This window comes from Leptosomus discolor, chromosome 13, assembly GCF_034619465.1.
Source record: "Leptosomus discolor isolate bLepDis1 chromosome 13, bLepDis1.hap2, whole genome shotgun sequence".
Lineage (NCBI taxonomy): Eukaryota > Metazoa > Chordata > Aves > Leptosomiformes > Leptosomidae > Leptosomus > Leptosomus discolor.
Genome location: NC_141403.1, coordinates 15,391,194 through 15,411,682, shown reverse-complemented (window position 1 = coordinate 15,411,682; position 20,489 = coordinate 15,391,194). Strand labels below are relative to the sequence as shown.

The 20,489-nt window shown below is 42.8% G+C and overlaps 1 protein-coding gene across 1 annotated transcript in view; it reads left to right on the top strand.

Annotated features, from left to right (window-relative positions):
• RAB31 (RAB31, member RAS oncogene family) overlaps positions 1-20,489 on the top strand; it is a 79,917-nt gene that overhangs the window by 37,030 nt on the left and 22,398 nt on the right. Inside the window, exons 2-3 of the mRNA XM_086472472.1 lie at positions 6,467-6,546; positions 9,134-9,215. Of these exons, the coding sequence (XP_086328598.1) occupies positions 6,467-6,546; positions 9,134-9,215 (162 nt within the window). The remainder of the gene's footprint in view (positions 1-6,466; positions 6,547-9,133; positions 9,216-20,489) is intronic.

The following is a 20,489-nucleotide window of genomic DNA, read 5'->3' as shown; positions in this document are numbered from 1 at the left end:
AGCACTGCGATGTGATTACACTGCTGTGAATTTTCAAATTCCATCAAAGTCCTGCTGAGGATAATGGGAATGGGCCAAGGAGATTTGACTGTAAATCAAAAGCTAAACCGTGGCCAATTCCGACAGTGGAAAGAACGGCTATTTTAATGTGCAGAAGCTGAACTGCCAAGTCAAAACCAGCTGCGCTTTTCAGAGCAACTAGAATGAAAGGTCTCTCTGCATTTCCATTTTTTTTGTAAGACTCATTGATTGTTTTTCTTCCCCTAAAGCTTAAACCATGTCTTTCTAAGCCAGATTTGCTTGGCCAGTTGCAGAGATTTTGAGTGCCTTTTTTTGGTATTTAAAATATCAAATGCATTGATGATAAAGGACAGTTTTCTCCTCTTTTGGCAACTTCATACCAATTCAGATGTTTTAATCTGTACGTCTTAATTACTCCAACAATGTAAGTTCTGCACTGGGCAAGGCAAGGACCTCTCCTTCCTCTCTGCTGTAGCACTGGCAGGAGTGAAATCGGGGTAACAAAGAGGAGGATTTAGCTTGGGAAATCTTGAGCATAAACTGGCTCCTCTGTTATTTTTCAGTTAGTAGTGAACCAGCCAAGAATTTTGTCCAGTGGCATGAATATGTGACAGGGAGCCAGGAATTGTTGCTTCTCTTAGTAATCAGGAGCAGCCAGCTTCCTCTCTGAGCCGCTCCTCTTCCAGGAGAATGGAGCAGCCTTTTGACTGTACCCTTGTTCTGTATGTTTGATCGAGCCTCCCCTGCCCCCGCTCCCCTGTGCTGAGAGATGACACAAGGCAGCGTTATCTCACTGGAAGGTGCACTGAGAAGATCATTAGTGAGTCAAATTTGGTCACAGTTGTTTCTGGTGCATGCACTTACTGCACCTTTTGATGCTAACCTGGCTTGAGAAAGCTTCAAAACCGTGCTGCCTTCTGCCTGGAACCTGGGTTTTCATTGCTGTGAGCAGCTTTGTAATTCCAGCTGTATGACTGATGGAGAAGCTACACCACGAGATGCTGCCTGGGGGTTACAGTAAATCAACCCTGACCGCGTGGGTCACACTCTTTTTCTGTTGGTAGGGATCTGCAGAGGAAGGGCTGAGCTGCCAAATGCTCACAGTGCCTTTGCAGTTAGGGTGGTTAGCAGGTCGGCTTTCGGGGAGCCCCAGCACAAACAGGCTCTGAGGGGCAGATGCAGTCCCCCTGTGAGGTGCAGGGGAGTCCTGCGAGTTTGGTGGAAGCCACATGAACCGTGGGATCAGTTTCTAGCTTAGGGGAAAGGATCAAGACTTGTCACTTTCAAATGTTTCTCGTATTGTTGTTGAAAGAACATCTGCTTTACCTGCTTTGGTTTTGAGCACTTGGCATTAATACCCTCCAGGCTGCTAGGGCAGTATCATTCCTCTTCTGATATGTGAGACTAATGCATGTTAAACCCAGTCAGTTTTAATGAGACCTCTGCCTGTAGATCGAGTCTTGGTGAACTTGGTTATTATGAAAAATGCTTTGGAGTAACAGACATTTTTAATTTGTAAAAACTTATACAGATTGAAATAGCATGGATTGAATCCTGGCTTTGTCTAAGCTGATGGGAAAACTCCTATCCTTCTGAAGGAGCCGTGCTTTGGATCCCTTTTTCATAGAGACAAGTTTTCCATTACTTCTCAATGCAGATTTTTGTGGTGCCCATCTCCAGGGTATCTCAACCCTCTTTTAAAGCTGAAATGGGAAGTTAGTCATGAGATCTGTGGTGGTTGCAAGCCAGATGTTCTTTTTTTACTTACTTTGCAAGTGGGAGGACAGAAGGCAGTTTCTTCAGTATGTTAATTCTTGTGTGCCATTTCCTTGTGTGAAGTGCTGTTTTATTTGTGTTTCCCTAATCCTAGAGTCATAAAAGGATTTTTGCATGGTTTACCTAATTTTACATATATTAAGAGCCCTGTGTGTTAACATAGCACAGAAAGATTCTGAGTAGTCAAGAATAAAAAGCTGTTCCAGCAGTGTGCATAATTATAGGGCTGCTGTTTAGTCATCAGTCACGATATGTGTGGATTTTTTTGTGAATTCAACATTTATTCCATTTCAAATGTAAAAAGAATTCACATGAAGAGTTTAGTTTGCTCAGCACAATAGGGCTTGACCCATCTAAATCTATTAAAAGCTATTATAATATCAAGGCTAATCAGGGATGTGTTTACAAGGTAGTATAGTTCCCTTCAGTTTGGAAGAGTGGTTGGAGGACTGGGCCCTATGGTTGTGCAAAGGTGTAAATGAGACCTCCAGTTTTAAATTAAAGAGCTGATTTTTTTCTGCATTAGGGTTTTTTTTTTTTCTGCCAGGACAAACACATCTGGAACAATGGACAGAGGAATATACCAACTGCCTATTTGTAATGGGAAAATGGTTTTATTTTTTAATATATTGCTCATATTTAACTTTTTTTTAAATCTTCCTCTATGCTGCTGCAAATCTGCCAGAAGAAATCAGCAGCTCAGTTGTTGTTTGCCTGCAAATGAGTTGCCAGTATCTTGTAATTCTGCTGGCTTGAAATGCAGTCTAATCTCCTTTTACAGTAATGTGAGCCAAGAAGAGCCAAGAGGGGTGGTTCTCCATGAGCAGGAGTGTGGGTGGAAGCACTGTTTTTTGTGGCATGCTGCTCTCCATTCTGATGCTCTTAAAATTCTCATGCCTAAATCTATGGGTAAGGGATTTTAGAAGAATAGAGAACATCTTTTCAGGGTTAAAGGGTAAAAATCAGGAATTAGTCATGCTTGCACTGGTTCCTTGTGTATCAGAAACATCTGATATGGCTTCAGATTTCCATATCCATTTTCTGGCCAGTGGAAGATTCTGAGGTTGTCACTACTTCTTCTGGTGAACTAATAGTGGTTCACTTACTGTGGATTACATTTCTACTCATTTCCTTCCTCCCCACCCGTTTTGCTTATCTCGGTACAGTGCAGTTTATAACTGATTATTTCATAAGTGTGCTATGAGGCTTATGGAGAAGAAAGGAGAAAAGCAAAACATGCAGTTGGTCTCATGAGTGACTCATCAAATGCATCATGAAGACCTTGATTCAGAATAATTATTTTATATTTATTCCTTTTTTGCCACTCCTTTCCTGGAGTGGTACACTCTTGATCATGATGAGTCAATTAGTCGTGCTGAAACCCTTGGATTTCCCATGGATAAGTGTTTGTCTGTAGAATTGCAGGATCGGTTCCTTAAAGTGTGACATAACTCCTGAGGACATGTTCTCAGTTTCTGAAACTTGTCCAGTCCACTCAGCTCAGTGCTGCTGTGACCTTTTACATAAGCCAAAATGTTATTCCTTGGTGTATGTTTGATGTTATATGTACACCAAGTTGGAGTAAAATAAAAAAGTAAAACAGATTAGAGGGTGTAAAAAGCTGGCAAAAAAGCAGAACTTTGAGAACTGAAAAAAAAAGTCGTCTGCATGCCTGAATGTAACCCAGGCATGTGGCTTGACAAGGAATTCTTTAAAGAAAAAGGAACAAAACAAGGATGATCATCCCCATCAGATGTTAGAAAAACGGATGTATGTAGAAGATGACCGTATAGCAAAGGACAAAGCAGATGGTAGCAGGAAAGCTTTGTACAGCCTTAGCAAAGAGGTTTAGTTTCAGTGCGTTGCTCAGAAGTGAAAGTTTTCTAATTCTTCGAAGCAACTGTGCTTTCCTTAGCTTCTGCAAGATGGACCTGAAAGATAGTTCCCTATTGTCAGTAAAAGATAAGGTCCGATTAGCAGTAAAGGATTTCTACTGAGTTTTCAACTTGTATATTGTTCATACACTGTCATTTGCTTTGGTTTCAGGCAGGTGAGCTTGTGGTTTGATGGGCATAAGTATGGTAACGTGGACTGAGAACTGTCTAAGTAGTTTTAAATCCTGGGATGGAATGATAATCACTGCCTTAAGTAGGAAGCTTTTTCTTTTTTTTACTTCCTTCCCCTCTGTGCTCTAATTATACTCCGGTAGCCAGCCGTTCGTGTCCTCCAGGCAACGCCACAGGAGCTGGGAGCGCTTGTTTCAATTTGGGCCCCTTGGTGCAATAAATTGCCTGTCTCCGGGAAAGCACTGGCTGCTGGCTGCAGCAGTGGTCCTCCTAAAGACAGGTTCATTTGTGGTACAAGTCCATTGGTTTCACTGGAGTTACACCAGGGGTAAATTTAGCCCTCTCAGTAGTCCGAGCAACCCCAGGAGCAAAGTGTAAGAATGCTTTTAAGCTCTCTGAGGACTATCACTGTGCCTGGCATGGGCTTAAGTTCAGCCATGCGTGTTGCGAGAGATGCAAGGGCAATAGAAACTTTTAAAGTTCATTTAATGTTAGCATGAAACATTAGTAAGATCCATGAACTGCAAGATGAAAAGGTAGGAGCTTCCAGGAAAATGAGCTAAGCTTTAATCTGCGCTTGGGGATGTCACGTCCCTGCCAGAGACCGGGCTTCTCTTGCTCAGGAGTTGTAATTGCATTTGCCCTTCTGAGTGACCTGTCAAGGGAGCTGAAGGATGTACACGAAACTAAAGCATCATCGTGTCACAGGAGTCAATGTCAGGTTTTGAACACAGTGGCAGAAACTGTCCCCGCAAGAGGGAAATGTAATTCCTCATGCCTGGTGGGTGGTAGTTCTGGTTTCTCCACAATGTTTAAAATCCGTAATAATAATTAGATCTTCAGTTTCAGTGCAGAGGACTTTTTTTTTTTTTTTTTTAATGTGTTCTGCCATCCTGGTCTAGTAATTATACAGAGATGTCAGCTGCAATCGATAATGAAGACAAAATTTGGGAATAGCAACAGGATGTGTTGCTGCTATTGATCAAAGGCTATGGGGCTGGTTTTAAACACTGCTTCTCTCTTTATGCTTTTTTTCCTATTGATTGAAAACAGTAGATAAACAACCGTCTGTGTAGCATGAGCATTTATTATGGCTTTTAAGCTGACTAAGGACAGCTTTGAATTAAATATGAGAGTTTGAATGATGGTTTTCTAGTAAGTGCTGTCTATAAAGACTTCACTTGCAGTGGCAATAGAGTTTCATTTAAGCATGGTGAAAGGAAATCTAAATACAGGCATTATTTTTCTTTCATATTCAAAAAGAAGATAAAATATTGCAAAATTGATTACAGGAAAGGCAAAGCCTTTTTCTTTATATGTAGTTATGTGTGGGCAAAGCCTGCTTTTTTTTTTTTTTTAATATGTAGTTATGTGTGTAGTGCTCTCCACAAAGTGCATTCTCTTGGCACTTTTCGAGAAATTTGTGAAAATTAGTCAAGTGTCTTAAAATGTGGATACAAATGGAACTAGCAGGTGCAGTCTGGTAGTTCTGCAGTCACTTCCAATGAAATTAATAGAAAACTTTCCATTGACTTTTTAATGAGTTAGATTGGACCCTGGGCTGTCATTGTTAATGTCTTGGAAAGGTCAGGATCGATTTCCTGACATGCTTTTTGTCTCTAAGGAGGCTCTTTGCAATTCTGTGGCAGCCATAGTGATATTGCTATTCCTCTTCCTTGATAACTCACTGTATAGTTTTAGGTTCTTCTGCCTACTATCCAAGGCTCTGTGGAATAACAAGAGACAAACCAAAAAATGCAGCTTTTTGGGGGAAATTGTTCATATCTTAAATTCCTAAAATAGTATTTCTGCATAATGTCAAGCTTCCCCCGCTTCCCCCCAGGTTATTCTGAATTTTATTCTGGTACTGTGCTGCTGTTATTTTATTGTGGGGGTAAAAAAAAAAAAAAAAAAGACTATTCCTGCAAATGGAAGCAGTTTGCCACATTGCAGTGTAGAGAGCAAGTTGTGTTGCATTTAAAGTAATGCTGTTTCACTGCAGTCCAGTAACACAACCTGCACAGGGATGACTGAACATCTCTGGGGATCCAAATCTTTGAATTCCTGCCTTTTCAGAACCACTCGAAGCCCCTGCAAAGTTTCCACCAAGCAGGCTTGTTTGTCTTGCCATGAAAAGGTTAGTTCCACTAAGTTAGTGCTGTTAAGTGTGCTAAAAGATTGGTGTTAGTAATCTGTTTTGGAAGCATGATTGGGCTGCCTTTGCAACCAGCCTGAAAGAAATTGCTTCTCTGGCTTTGCTGGATAGTGCACTGTGTGTTTGAAAGCATGGGGTTTTCTTGTACAAGTAAAGGCCTGTGCTTGAAGTACTGTGGTCCTTGCAACAGGAATATAAAATCCACCCCAAAAAATACAAGGCTTGGAGAGAAGGGAGTGTTGGGAAGAGGACAAGGTAGCTCCATTCACAATACTGACATTTGAAAAGGATCATCCGTGTGCTTGCTTTTCTTTTGAAATGTTTAACCTGACCCATTTGCCCCTAGAGAGGATTTCATTCCCCAGATTAATATTTGACTGTTTCTTTGGGTCAAGTATTGCTGTCCAGGGTCTCCTGAACTCACTGTTGTGCTTTCCTTTATTTTCAGGATACTGGGGTTGGGAAATCAAGCATCGTTTGTCGATTTGTCCAGGACCACTTTGATCACAATATTAGCCCTACTATTGGGTAAGTACCACATACAATATCTTTTTTCTTCTATGTATTTTTTAACTCACTGCCCTCTGCTGAGCTCCTTACTTTCAAGGCTCCAAATACTGTATATCTTTTATTTTTTCTCCAGCTTATCAATCTCACTCAACTCTTTACTCTCCTTTAATGGCTTTACCGATTTAGAGAGTCTGGGGCTGTCCCCAACCAGGTCTGCTCTGCCATCCGTGTTCTGGGAGTGGCTCATTGCAGCATACTCTGTTATGGGGAGGCTGACAGAGTTCTGCCACTCTTGTCCTGTGAACCGTGTCTCTTGAAATAGCCTCTTTTCTGGGGCTGTCCAGAACCACACTGTATGGACTTGTATTGTGCATGGCCATGACTTCCAGCTTTAGTGTTTTGGTTTTCTTCACCTGTGTTAAGTCAAGAGATTTGTAGGTGTCTTACTCGGCTGGTGTCCTTTTCTTTTTGTCCTGTCAAGAGCTTCCCACTTTAGGCTGTGTTTTCATCATAGGACCCTAGGATTAAAATCACTTCAGTTCCCGCTGGTCAATGAGGTGTCAAATCTGATCCTTGGTGCTTAAAGAACTGAAACCCCACAACCCAAGAGGCTGTGATCTGCACAATGACCAGGGCACCCATAACTAAATGATGGTGGGAGAACCGTGGGGAGTCCTTAACGTACCTACATCGCGTGTCCTGCCAGGCTGGGCTGGAACATGGGCAGTGTCTGTTCCCAGGTGTGGACATGCTTTCATCTAGGTTTAGGATGCATAATGTTATCCTGCCTTTCTCAAAATAGGGACAATGCAATTTAAACTAACTGTAATAAATTCATACTTGTTCTTTAAAAACTGCCAAGCTGCCATGTGTCAGACCATCAGAAGCCTATTAGTCCTGTAGTTGATTTTAATTCCAAAATTTTTTCTTTTAAGTGCCTGGGGACAAATATGCCCAGTCCAACATTACCTGGAAAACTCTGAAAATTCTTGATCTCATATGGGAAAGGAAGCTAATATGTAATGTTCACAAAGGAGTAATTTGTGTGGGAAAGGCTTGTGTGTTAGAGGTGTTTTAAATTGGCTGTGAAGGATTGGTATTGATTGCTGTGTTGTTCAGAGGGTTAGACAGTATCTTCCAAAGCTCTGCCTTTCGATGCATGAAGGAGTCTCAGCTGGAAGTTGCATGTTGAAGTTCCAGGACAATTTTGGACTCCTGAATGTAATGAATTGAGAAAAATGGACAGAGAGAAAGGAAGCATGTTATGAATAACATTACTGACTGAAGGGCACTTGTTTGCAGTGAAGGAATTGATGGGAACTTGAGTGGTTCTTTACTTCTAAATCAGCAGCAGCCTTTTTCCTCAGGTAGTTGTTGTTGCTAAGTAATGTCTTCTGCTCAAATAGGAAAAAAAAATTGCTTTAATTTTCATAATTATGATAACAGAGGGAAAATATTTGTCTATTTGCAGATTAAAATGTGAAGGCTAGCTTGCACGCAGGTGATATTACTTGTCTATATAGATAAGGGTATTATGTTTATTTTCTTCTGAATTAATAAAATGTTTTAAATACAGTAGCTGCTGCAGCACTAAAGTTCCTGGTTTTGAAGCTGGAAAGTGTTGCTTAATGCTTTGAGAAGGAGAGTGACAACTGAAAGCATGCACCCTGGAAACAACCAAAGAAAATGCTGCTGCTTTTTGCCTTACTTAATATTTTTATAAGCAATGCAGCATTGTTAAATTTGAGCAATTTGCAGATGGCTGTAGGGGAGAACTCTGGTATATCATTCTCAGGAAATGTTTTGATCAGTCATATGTCATTTGATGTAATTCAGTGCTTTTGTAATGACAGTGCATTGTGTCAAATGCATCTTTGAGCCAGAAAAAGTTACGACAACAGAAATTGTTCAGCAGTGTCCAGATAGGATGGGATGAAAAAAAAAAGAAATCTACCAGAGTTTGGCAGTCTCTCCTAGCCAGCTTTCAACTGAAATGCTGTCATACAGAAAAAGCCTATAAATTTGTAACCCTCTTAGGAAAGAAGAAAAATCACACTGTGAAAACAGACAAAAATCTCATTTCCTAAAAATAAAATTAAAAAAAATATATATATACAAGAAGCCACAAAGACTTCTTCATCGGAGTTGAGAGGAGGACGGACTTTTTTCCATTTGTTCACCACATGCATTCCAGCAGGTGACTTTCTGTTCCCTGGTTATCCAGTCCCCTAGGTTTAAGTGAAAAGTTGCATGTTTATTGCTTGATATGTTGCTGGCTGCTGCCTTTTTCTGAGGTCCATGTTGCTGAGAAGGTGGAGCAAGCTAGCAGCAGAAGCTACGTGAGAGTGGCAGGAGCATTTGTGTTCCTGGGGCCATGCACAAATGCCCTCTGAACCTCAGAGGCTTTTCTTTTCTTTTAAAATACATAGATAAGCATCACAGATTTTATCTGAGAAAAGGGAGACTTTCACTTCTGTAGGCATTTTATCAAGGTTTTGGAGTTTCCCCATATGCAGTCTAACCCAGCAGAACTGGCTAAGGTCTGGAGGTTGTGTATTCAGAGTGTTGGTCGCGTTACAAATTTCTGCCACTTCCTTCTTTTCAGAGCATCCTTCATGACTAAAACTGTGCCTTGTGGGAATGAGCTTCATAAATTTCTGATCTGGGACACAGCCGGTCAGGAACGGGTGAGTATTACTTTGCAGTATGTCTTTGTTATCCCAGTCTCTTTTAATGTGTTGGCATACTTTATCTAAACCTTCCATCTTCAGAAGGCTTTGTAAGTATAAACCTACTGAATCTTTCCAAGGCTTTGTGGAGCAGGTGGTCAGCAGTCACCAAGTATATAGGTTCCCATTTAACAGGTGGGGAAAATGCAGAGACAAGCTGACCATACCACTGAGCTAGAGAGAAAGCCTGGGTGAATTGTCAGCCGCTTTTCTCAAGACCGCTTGGGCAGTGCCTGCATGGTCTCCAGCTCCCCTCTGGTTTCATCAGGTTTATCTCTGGCAGCTTTCATTGGCATTGGAAAGCACTTGACTTCCAGCACATGGGCTGGTGGGTGGTCTGAGCTTAGGTGGTGACCCCAGGGTTGTCCTGAATTGGGACATTGAATACGGGCACAGGTTGTGTCTGCTGTTATTATTTTGGAAACTGGCACCAGCAACCTGAAGCACTTAAGGTTTTCATTTGATTTGTCAAGAGTGTGAAGTGAATTGCTCAAATTAAGTAGCTTTTCCTTTGGCTTTTCAAAAAAAAACATAATGGATTTTGTGGGCAGTAATTCATTATAGACTGTGTGTAAGCCAGGTTGGTCATTTGTTTCTTTTAATAGCCTCAGTGGCAGTGTGCAGTGATAGGCTGTAGAACTGTAGGGTTCTCTTAACATACAGAATCGCAGAATGGTTTGGGCTGGAAAGGACCCTAAAGACCATCCAGTTCCAACCCCCTGCTGTGGGCAGGGACACCTTCCACCACACCAGGTTGCTCCCAGCCCCATCCAGCCTGGCCTTGAACACTGCCAGGGAGGGGGCAGCCACAGCTGCTCTGGGCCACCTGTGCCAGGGCCTCACCACCCTCACAGTGAGGAATTTCTTCCTCATATCTGACCTAAATCTCCCCTCTTTCAGTTTGAAACCATTACCCCTCGCCCCATCACCACCCTCCCTGATCAAGAGTCCCTCCCCACATTTTCTGCAGCCCCCTTTCAGCACTGAAGGCGGCTCCAAGGTCTCACCGGAGCCTTCTCTTCTCCACGCTGAACAATCCCAGCTCTCTCAGCCTGTCCTCACAGGGAGCTGCTCCAGCCCCTGAGCATCTTCGTGGCCTCCTCTGGACCCACTTGAGCAGGTCCGTGTCTGTCTTGTGCTGGGGGCCCCAGAGCTGGACGCAGCCCTGGGGGGGGGGGGGGGGGGGGGGCTGTGTCTCAGCAGAGCAGAGGGGCAGAATCCCCTCCCTTGACCTGCTGGCCACGCTGCTCTGGATGCAGCCCAGGGTATGCTTGGCTTTCTGGGCACCCACATTTATCTTGAAGTTTGAAAGAAATGGAAAAACGCATGCACACATTTTAAAATATCTTCAGACTTTCTTGTGAAATTGCACTGTTCCTGTTCATAGAAAAGCGTAGCTATGCTCATGGTTGGGGTAAAATGAGATGCTTATATGGGCTATAATGTCAGTCCTGATAGATCCCACTGTATTCTTGATACCTTGTATGTGAATTGCGGCCAATGAAGATTTTTGTAGTTAAGTGCAGGAAATGCTTATGCTTTTATTTACAGTGTGCAGCATGATGTAAAGTGGCCCTGATGAAATCTGTTGACTCTTAGCATTTCACTATGTTATTTACGATGGGAGAACGGATCTTGAAAAACATACTTGAAGTATGGCATAATTCCTTCCCTTGAATCTTGTTTGTTCCATTTCTGCATGTTCTGCAGCTGATAACTGACTGCTTATTGCAAGAGGTAGCAAAGGTTCAGTTTTCTTTCCCATGGTTTGAGTTTCCTTGCTTATTTTCTCTCTCTCCCCTCTGCTGCCCCACTTTGCTTTCTTTTTTTTTTCCCTTTTAGCTCTTTATCACACAAAACACAGTTCTTGACATTTAGATACAAGTATTAATCTATTTTCTCACATAGATCTAAGACTCTCAAAGCTTTATTTTTAAAGTAGGGGAATATTAATAAAGTCGTATTCACTAAACTAAACGATGCCTCATTTGAGGCAGGAAATCTGTGACTGAGCTCTGACTCTTGGACACAAAATCCATCCTTCCCATCTAGTCCCTTGTGTTTCCTCTCAGGTTTTTTTTTTAAGCTTATAATTTTTCAGACATCTGTTTTCCTTTTTTGTGTGTGTGTCCGACAATGATGAGCAATGACCACGACAAATCTTGTTAAATTGCTCAGAATCTATTACAGGTAAATTGTTACAGATTTTCATGTGTAATAGTGAATTATAACGTCTTTAGGCCAGGGACCATCTTTTTTTTCTCTGCACAATGCATTCCCAGTCCTTCTCTAGGACTCCAGGAAACTGAGGTGATACAGTAAATGAAGTTGATGGGTGTTGAGTGCTAGCTACCTCGACAGACAAGTTTCCCAAGGTGAGGTCCATACTGTTCTCTGTCCTAGAACATCCGTACTTTGCAGCGAAACGTGATGCTTCTCAGTAACTTATTCACTTTAATATGTATCTGGGATTTTGTGTTGCTTCTTCTGATCTGCTGTTCAATAACAAGTGTCTCCCCATGTTAATTTCTTTCTTGTTGTCCTCTGAACAACAGTGATGACCCAAAGCTTCCAGCCTACCACAACCTCTGGGCCTGTTGCTGGTTTTTGTAGTGTACTAATAAATGTCTTCCAAATGGTGTTTCTGCTTTGAGAACTGTCCTCCTTCCCCATACTATGTGATTTTTTATTTTTTTTTTTTTGGAGGGGGGGGCTTGTATGTTCCACTGCTGAAGTCTGGAAGTTTCGTCAATGCCCCTATTGTCCATGCTGCTGATGGCAGTGTTTAGGACTTCCTGCTCTTTCAACGTGGCCTTCATTTGGCTTCATTCTCATAATCACAAGGCCAAGCATAGGGCTTGCATGTGCTTATTCTGGAGTTGGGGCACTCCGTGCTTCCCCAGCTGTGCCAGCTGTGCTGATGTGAAGCCTTCATAGCAGAAGAGCCCCAGGTGAGCTTTAACTGAAGCCTTACTTATGCCATGAAAGTTAAGCTCAGACTAACCATGGTAGAGCAGGCAAACAAAACCAGCAGCAGCAGCACCGCTGTGCTCCTCATTCATGATTTTCTCCTTTTTCATGCGTTTTCTCCTCCTTTCATGCGTTTCTCTGGGCAACAAACTGGGAAACTGCCAGCTTGGAGAGTGTAGAGAAACACTCTTAAATATCTCAGTCACAAGCCCTTACTTAAGCAGTGCCCTGTGAGAACCAGTGTACCTCCTGGCTGCCTTCATTCAGCTGGGAGAAACTGGAAATTCATGCTGCCTCTTCTGAAAGGGAGCCGTGTCCCGGGTGCTCAGAGAAGCCAGCTGGAAGCACTCAGCACCCCCTTGAGGCGTTAAATCAGCTTTCAGATAGACACTTGTAAAGTTGCAAGCCTTTGGAAATGCTGGTCGTTGTTTGGTTTAAAACCCTGTTGGAACACCTGAGTTAGTTGCAGAACCTTAACACACAGACCAGCCAGTTAGAGATTGGTCATGGAGAACATATAACTTCCGATTCAAATGGATAATAGATACAATATTTTATTTGTCAGGAAACTCAGAATTATAGGCGGAGTAGAGAAGGAACCAGAATTGCCATTTTTTTTGAAATAATGAGCAAACATCACTTCTGCAGAATGACAATAATGCAGCAGAAAATGGAGATCAAAAGCGTTTCTGTTGTAGCCCTGGTGGGAGCGAATGCTCAGCGTGCTTCCTGGAGGAGACCCTGGAGAGGGAGGGGTATGTGGCTCTCCCAGCAGCTCTGGCTGTGGAAAATTCACATTGTACTTGATTACAAAAGGAGAGCACTGCTTAATCCTTTTATCTTGTTTTTCTTTTCTCTTTTTTGGGTAGGAAGAACCTTAAACTGGCAGCACACTGAACACAGTCCGCCTTCTTTTCTGTGCCTAAGTACTCGTCTCTGCAGACCAGTTGCTTTGTGTTCATGTGTTATCAGACAAGCTTGCTTCATTCTGTTTCTCAGAGTCACTTTCCCTCCACCCCACTATTTTCCAAATGTCGCCTTTTTCCCTATCTCACTTGTTCCCCCATCAGCTCGAAATTGTTGCCATGGACTTCAGGACTTAAATGCATGACAATTATGTTATTGTTAGCAAAGATTCCCTCCCCTGAGAAGAGTCTCTTCACAAGTTAGTTAATGATGTTTTTATTAGCATATATTTTGGTTCACGGTGCCCTAAGTAGCTTCTAATTGCAGTGCTTTGTGCGAATACCTTGGGTGGCTGCCAGCTTTCCATTTTGCCAGCTGAGGACTATCCTAGCAAATAGTTAGGGAGCCTGAGGGCCGTGTTTCTAGGGCAGGAAAATTTATCTCTGTCCTTTTTAAATTTACTGTGTTGAACTCTGGGATTTTAATTTTGTTTAATAGAAGGAGCTTCAATTACTTGAGCCCAATTTAAACCTTCATAGAAATGGGAATTACCCTGAGTTGTGGGCTGCTTTTTTTTTTTTTTTTTTTTTTTTAAACGGCTCCATTTCCTGGAAAAGACGGACTGGTGAGATATCTACAGCGCTTTATAGTCCCCTCTTCTTCTGAGTGACAGTACTTGTCCTGGTGATTCAGAGACAGTGTCACAAGGTAGCGGGTGAAAATGCTCCTTGAGAGGAGGACTTGCCCTTGCCACAGGCTTGACTGGGATGTTTCCCCTAAGCTGAGCAACCTGATCAGTGAGCTTATGGATGCTTCCTCTGAAACTGGGCTATCCTGAGAGGAGTCGACACCAACTGCCAATGACTTGAATTACTTCTGCAGTCAAGACATGTCCTGAATCTTGCTGTACAGTTTTATATAGGTGACTCTGACGGTAGCCCACAGCTCAGTAGTGTGGAGGTGGTTCCTTGTAAGAGTGTGAGGACCTCCCTGCAGTGAGCTACTGCTTGCGTGTTGCGAAGGGAACCAGTGATTTGGTGCCATGTGCGTTTGTGAGAGCACAAGTGGCATTGCAGCTAGTGAATGAATATGTTATTTTTACTATTTTTAGAGTGAACTTAAATCATTTAAGACATGCAGATGGATGTGTGTTTTTCTTAAGCTTCAACAAACTTGTAGCATGTGTATCTTGACAGTGAGCCGCTGTTCAGGTGTAGTATCTTTTGCATCCTTTGTTTAATGACTGTAAACTTCAAAAGGGCTAAGCACAGGTCACTTCTGTGATGTTGCAAAAGTTTGTTTTCTGCTTATTTAAAATATCTTCAAAAGATTATCCTAAAATGTAGGAATCTTTTTCTCTTCACTTTAAGAGTTCTTACGTATTTGACAAAAATGCTTATTCTTTTATCTATCTATCTATATATCTTCTTCAATTTAACTAGCAAATAATACCTGTAGGTCAGAGACAGATAGATCTTTCCTGATTTATTCAGCTTGTGAATCCTGATAACTGGAATCTCAACCTTCAATCATGTGGGGAAAGCTACTCAAGGTTATAAAATGCTAAATGGTATCCGATAGTCGCTTTCATGCATAACATTTTTCCATTTGCTCTTTGCCAGCTGAGAATGTCAGGAATTTTGTATCGTTCCTTGTGCCACTTCTTGTGTGAGAAGCTTATGTGTCAGGATAATCTGTTTGACGTTTCTGGTTTTTGCCTTTGCTTGCCTCCACACCCTGATTTTCTGTTTGTTGGCAGCTGCTGCCTCGAAGGTGACAGGAACAGGGCATGTAAATGCCCAGACTTGGGCAAGTAGAGGCTCCCAAGCTGTGTAATAGGTACATTCGTGTTGCCCAGACCACTTCAATGAGCTTGTGCAACACAGACACAGTGGTGGCGACCTCTGGCTCTTCTGCCGTGGGTGCTCACATGATCCACAGAAGCAGTTAAGGCAGCTCTTCTAAACTAGCTGGTGGTAACGGGTTTCCGGCACTGTCTACTGTGCTTTTCACTATGAGAACCTCAGCAGTTTGGGTTGTAGGAATGGGGGCCAAAGCGTGAGGAGGAATGTGCTTCAGGTGGGTTTGGGGACGGGACTGAAGGGGTTTGTGGGGGTGGCGTGGTAGGAAGGGCCAAGGACAGGAGAAAAAGTACACCCAAAATGACCTGCAGAGGGGCTGTGAATGGGCTGCTGAGCGAGGGGACTGAGGTGCGTGAAGGTCGTAGTCTAGAAAAGTGAGTGTGTAGTAGGAAGGGGAAGGAAGTCGCGGAGCTACGTCACTGCCCACACACGTAGGCAGCTAGCAGGGAACCAGAAGCTGTGGCTGTCCTTACCGTTAATGGCACCCAGGTAAAGAAGTGCATGGATCTCATTGGAGCGGGTCCAGAGGAGGCCATGAAGATGCTCAGGGGGCTGGAGCAGCTCCCCTGTGAGGACAGGCTGAGAGAGCTGGGGGTGTTCAGCCTGGAGAAGAGAAGGCTCTGGGGAGACCTTAGAGCGGCCTTCAGTGCTGAAAGGGGGCTGCAGGAAAGGTGGGGAGGGACTCTTGATCAGGGAGGGTGGTGATGGGGCGAGGGGTAACGGTTTCAAACTGAAAGAGGGGAGATTTAGGTCAGATATGAGGAAGAAATTCCTCACTGTGAGGGTGATGAAGCCCTGGCACAGGTTGCCCAGAGCAGCTGTGGCTGCCCCCTCCCTGGCAGTGTTCAAGGCCAGGCTGGATGGGGCTGGGAGCAACCTGGTGTGGTGGAAGGTGTCCCTGCCCATGGCGGGGAGTTGGAGCTGGATGGTCTTCAAGGTCCCCTCCAACCCAAACCATTCTGTGATTCTATGGTCTCTGGCCTTGAGAGGAACCAAGTGGTTTGGTCTTGGCCACTCAGATGCAACGTACGTAGTCAGAGAGCAGCTTCTTGAGAATGGGAGTGAAATCTAGTCAAATGATTATAGCTGTCAGGAAGCAAATCTTGTGCTGCTGTGCACCTGCAGATGCTTGAAAAGGCAGCGTGTGGAAAAATCTTAGCTGAATTCAGCCTTTGATGTGAGAAGGTGTGTAATAGTTACTAAGCACTGATGTGATTCTGCTTACTCTGTGCGTCCTTACCCTTTCAGCCATGCTTGTAGGCAGAATTGTAGTCCTTTTGCAGCAAGAACAAGTGATGTTCTTCACAGTTTAGGATGGAAAAAGCAACCCAGTAGAGGAGTTGTGGGGGTGTTGTTGTTGTTGTTGTTGTTTTTTCCTCTTGGCTGTGGAGTTTGGAAGAGACAGCCATGCTGCGGCAGTAAGCCAGCACTGGGGTGTAGCACTACAGGATGGTGCAAAGAGCTGCTGACATGAATTAATGTTCCCTGGTGTGCCTGGCAAATTGGATGAATCCAGACTGTGTTCAGCAGCATTTGTCAGCCTCTATATAAAAAGGCAGGAGCGGTAGTTTTTTATTTCTGTATTTGTTTGGCCTGTGTTTTGCTTTCTAAACCAGCATTATGTAAGGCATGGTTAAGAGACTTGCACTACCACAGCTCGGGTGTGACTTACGTTGTGTTCCCTTGAATTTGTTTTTAGCTTCCAAGTACTGTGATACAGCTACTCCGTGGATTTTTCTTCCTCCCCGTTCTGTACTGTTAGTACAGAGGAAACATGAAAAACATCACCTATGACCAAATACACCCCTCCATGATGAGATGCACAGGAAATAGAAAGCAAAATACTACAGAGCTTTTAAGCAGGGGATAAATTCCTTAATGGATGGCTGGTTCCATTTTTCTGCCTTTTGCAAGGGCAAAGCTTCTGTTGACTTCAGTGAGATGGTGAGATGAGGGGTTGCAGAATTCCAGAGTACTCCTGGAATCAACTAGAGCAACTCTGGTTATGCCAAACTTGCATTTGCACCACCTAAGACTGAACTTGTCCTCCGCGCTGCAGGGCTGTACGGCTGTAAAGGCTGGGCAGCTTCTAGTTGGATCCTGAGAGAAAAAGGGGATCTGCTTTCAGAGGAAATTTCACAATGCACACATGGCCTCACTTCTTCCTTAGTGGCAGAGATGATGAACCACAAGTGCAAAGTGGACATGTTGGTAGAGCAGCACAACTGCGAAGGTGCTCTGAACCCAGTTAATGTTACATCAGTACTTATGCGACTATGTGGGTATGTAGCGTGCTGTGTAGCGTGCTCTAAGGGAGAGAGTCTTAAAACAAGTCATTGGTTTTGGTTTTTGGAATGTCTTTGGTAAAATAAAGCTCCTATTTATATTTTCAATGGTCCTTTCAGCCTGGGTGTAGCTGTTGAATTGGAAAATGTACCCCTGCAACTTCGCTGTTGCATTGCATGGTTTAGTGACTTCAGCCTCACAAGTTGTTATGAACCCCTACAAAAGCAGAACAGGCCTAATGAGTGATGAAGTGGGTCAGTATTTGCAAATAGGGAAACTTTTTGTGCATACTGAATGAGAAGCACAGGACTTCTAAATTTCCACGGTAGGTGAGCTGCTAATGATAGTTTACTCATTATGCAAAGATGGGAGGTATTCCCAGTGCCTGGAGGGGCGTGGTGGGCAGCAGTGGGTGAAATTCAGTCGTATAAGTGGCAAGTCCCTGTACATTTTGACTCCCAACAGAAATGCATGCTGTAAATTTGTAGGTGATTTTTTTTTTTTTTTTTTTTTTTGGCAACAGAGAAGGCGAGCCGCCTGTGAATGTATTTACTGGTTAAAAGATGATCATGTGTGTGTGATGCAGCCGTGGGAAATGTGTCACATGTTAGGGGAAGTGCAGTTGAGACTGTTTTATGTCTAGTGTGCTGCATATAAACCTGGTCACCAGCAGTCAGGGAAGGTGAGCTGAAGCTGGACCAGGCGTGGAGAATGACAATAAGACCCTGCTTTCTCCTGTTACCTAATCTTCACACTGGAAGGTTTAGCAGACTGGCAAAGTTAGGACTGCAAGACTGCTCTGTATCGGTATTTCAGCTAAAGGCAAGCATTGGTGCTTGAATTTTAGGAAGTCAAGGTGCAAGTAAATGATGAGTAATTTAGTAGTTAGGAATTCAGAATTTTATTAATCATCACAATAATATAATCCTTGTAGAAGTATCATGGAAAAAAAAACTGAGTTACTTTAGGCTGGACCTTGATCAGCTTTTGCAGTGAGTTAGGAGTGTGGTTATTTGTGGTGGTGGGAGCTGATAGACGACTGTTGCGGGTCTGTGTTTCCCTGTCAGCCCAAGGTGATGTGAGGTGCTGCTGGCTGCAGGTAGGGCTGATGTCTGCCAGAGCACTGCTCTCGGCTGTGGGTTACGGAGGGGCTGACTCCCCGGCAAGCGGGGTTGTGATCTGGGTGTCTCTGTGGCAGAGCCGGGGTGGCTGCCTGAGCGTTTTAGGTGGGCCTTCTGGAGAAGCAGAGCTGGTCTCATGCCAGACCTCAAACTGCTCCTGTTTCTCCTGATTTTCTTGGGAATTACTGGATACAGAAATACTGAGCTATAAAATCAAGGTTATAGACATTGTAATGTATAATACAGAAGGTAGTCCTGTGAGATTTAATTTTGTGAGCTGATTTTTTTTGTGTGTCACTTGTTTTGGGCATCTGTCCCACATTTGGTCCTTGGCAGATGAAAAATATGCACATTAGTATTTTGTATCCCTTTAATTAATTTTGTGTGACTCTCTTTTTCCAGGTAATTAGGCCAGAGAAAGGACCAAAAAGACTTTCTTTTTAGGCACTGATTTAAAATTTAATTTAAAAAAAGCATCAAATAAACATAAATGTTTGCATAATATTTTTACTAGTATGTTTGCGATATTGGAAAATTCATGCTCATAAACCACATTCATTAAGAGTCTATTATTAGAACATGAAACTTACACAGTTACAGTTTTTCAACCCCTCTTGATTCATTCAGTGTTGCAAAGAGTCTTTTCATGTTTTCTTGTGGACAGCAGTGATTTCTTACGACTGGGACATAGTGTATCATCATGTTTGTTTAGTAGACTCCGCAAAAGAATGACAAAGGGGATTTAATTTTGGTTTTATTTGATGTTCTGTACTGTGATAACTGATAATAGTTATTACTGGTATACTTTGTTATTAAACAGTTTCAAAGTACTTTTTTTTTTTTTTTTTCCCCTCACAGACTGCAGGAAATTGCATTAAGATGCAGTCCCATTTTGGTCACTTTGTCCAATGTAAAATATGAAATCTTGAGTGTCAGGTTTATCCAAATAGGAATATAAACTTGCATGCTGGATGAAACCTCTCACTTGATATTAAAAACAAACAAACAAACAAACAAAAAAACCCACAACAAAACCACCACCAACAAAACAAAATGAAACAAACCAACAAAACAAATTCTGAAGCTACATGCCCAGATATGGGTGAAATCTTTTTCTCCTCTGAAAAGACTTTATAGCTAAAATATTACTATGGAATCATGAAAGAAGAAATAACTGTCCTGTCAGCTGAGCAAGTAAATAAATTTTCAGTAGAGTAAAGAGGTTGTACTTCAGTGTTAACAACAACTGCTGAACCTGAGTGCCTTTCAAAGGCAGTTGCCTTTGAGCCTAGCTTGCTGTGGTCTTGCCCTCCCTCTTTCCAAGCTTCTGAGGAATTAGAATATTAAGTAGATTATTTTGGCTTAAATAGCAGAGGAACTGCATTCCTCCCGCATGCTGCCCCTCTGGTCACTGCTTTTAATGTTTCTTGACACAAGGAGCAGGTTAAACATAGTTTAACATCGTTTGGTGTTTCTGTTACTGAAGTGCAACACACTGTTGAAGTGATTAAACTCCAAACATGTTTCAAAAGGAGTTTTCTTTGTTTCTGTGTATTACCTGCACTGATTGAAAATTGTTGTTGCTTCCATTATAGGGAAAAAAGAGTAAAACTGCCAGTGGCAGTAGACCGTACCAGCAGAGATGCGCACGAAGTAGTTTTGCAATGCAGAGCTATTTTGAGTGTGGTCTGAACCAAGGTGAATCTGGCTTCTAGTGGTCCTGTCCTTCCTCCTTTTTCTCAGCCGTGCTTTCCCACCCCTTCCTTTTGACTGAGCCTGGGGCTTACCTAATGCACAACAAGCTGGTTTGGGAATCCAGCTGAAAATTAATTCTACCTAAAAAATGGTAGTTTGCATCCTGTCCTGCTTGCCCAGGAACCAGTGAAAGAGATCTGCTTTTCTGTTTGTTTTTAAAAATTATTATTTTTATTTTTACTTTCTGACCCTAACACTGGCTATGTACTTCAGTGAAGCAGCTATGATGGAAATTGTGCTTGTCACCTGGTCAAAAGAAAAGGGAGAGAAATTCCCAAGAGGTGTTACAGGTTCTCAATGTGCTTTCCGGGCCAGTATTGAAGGAATTTGAA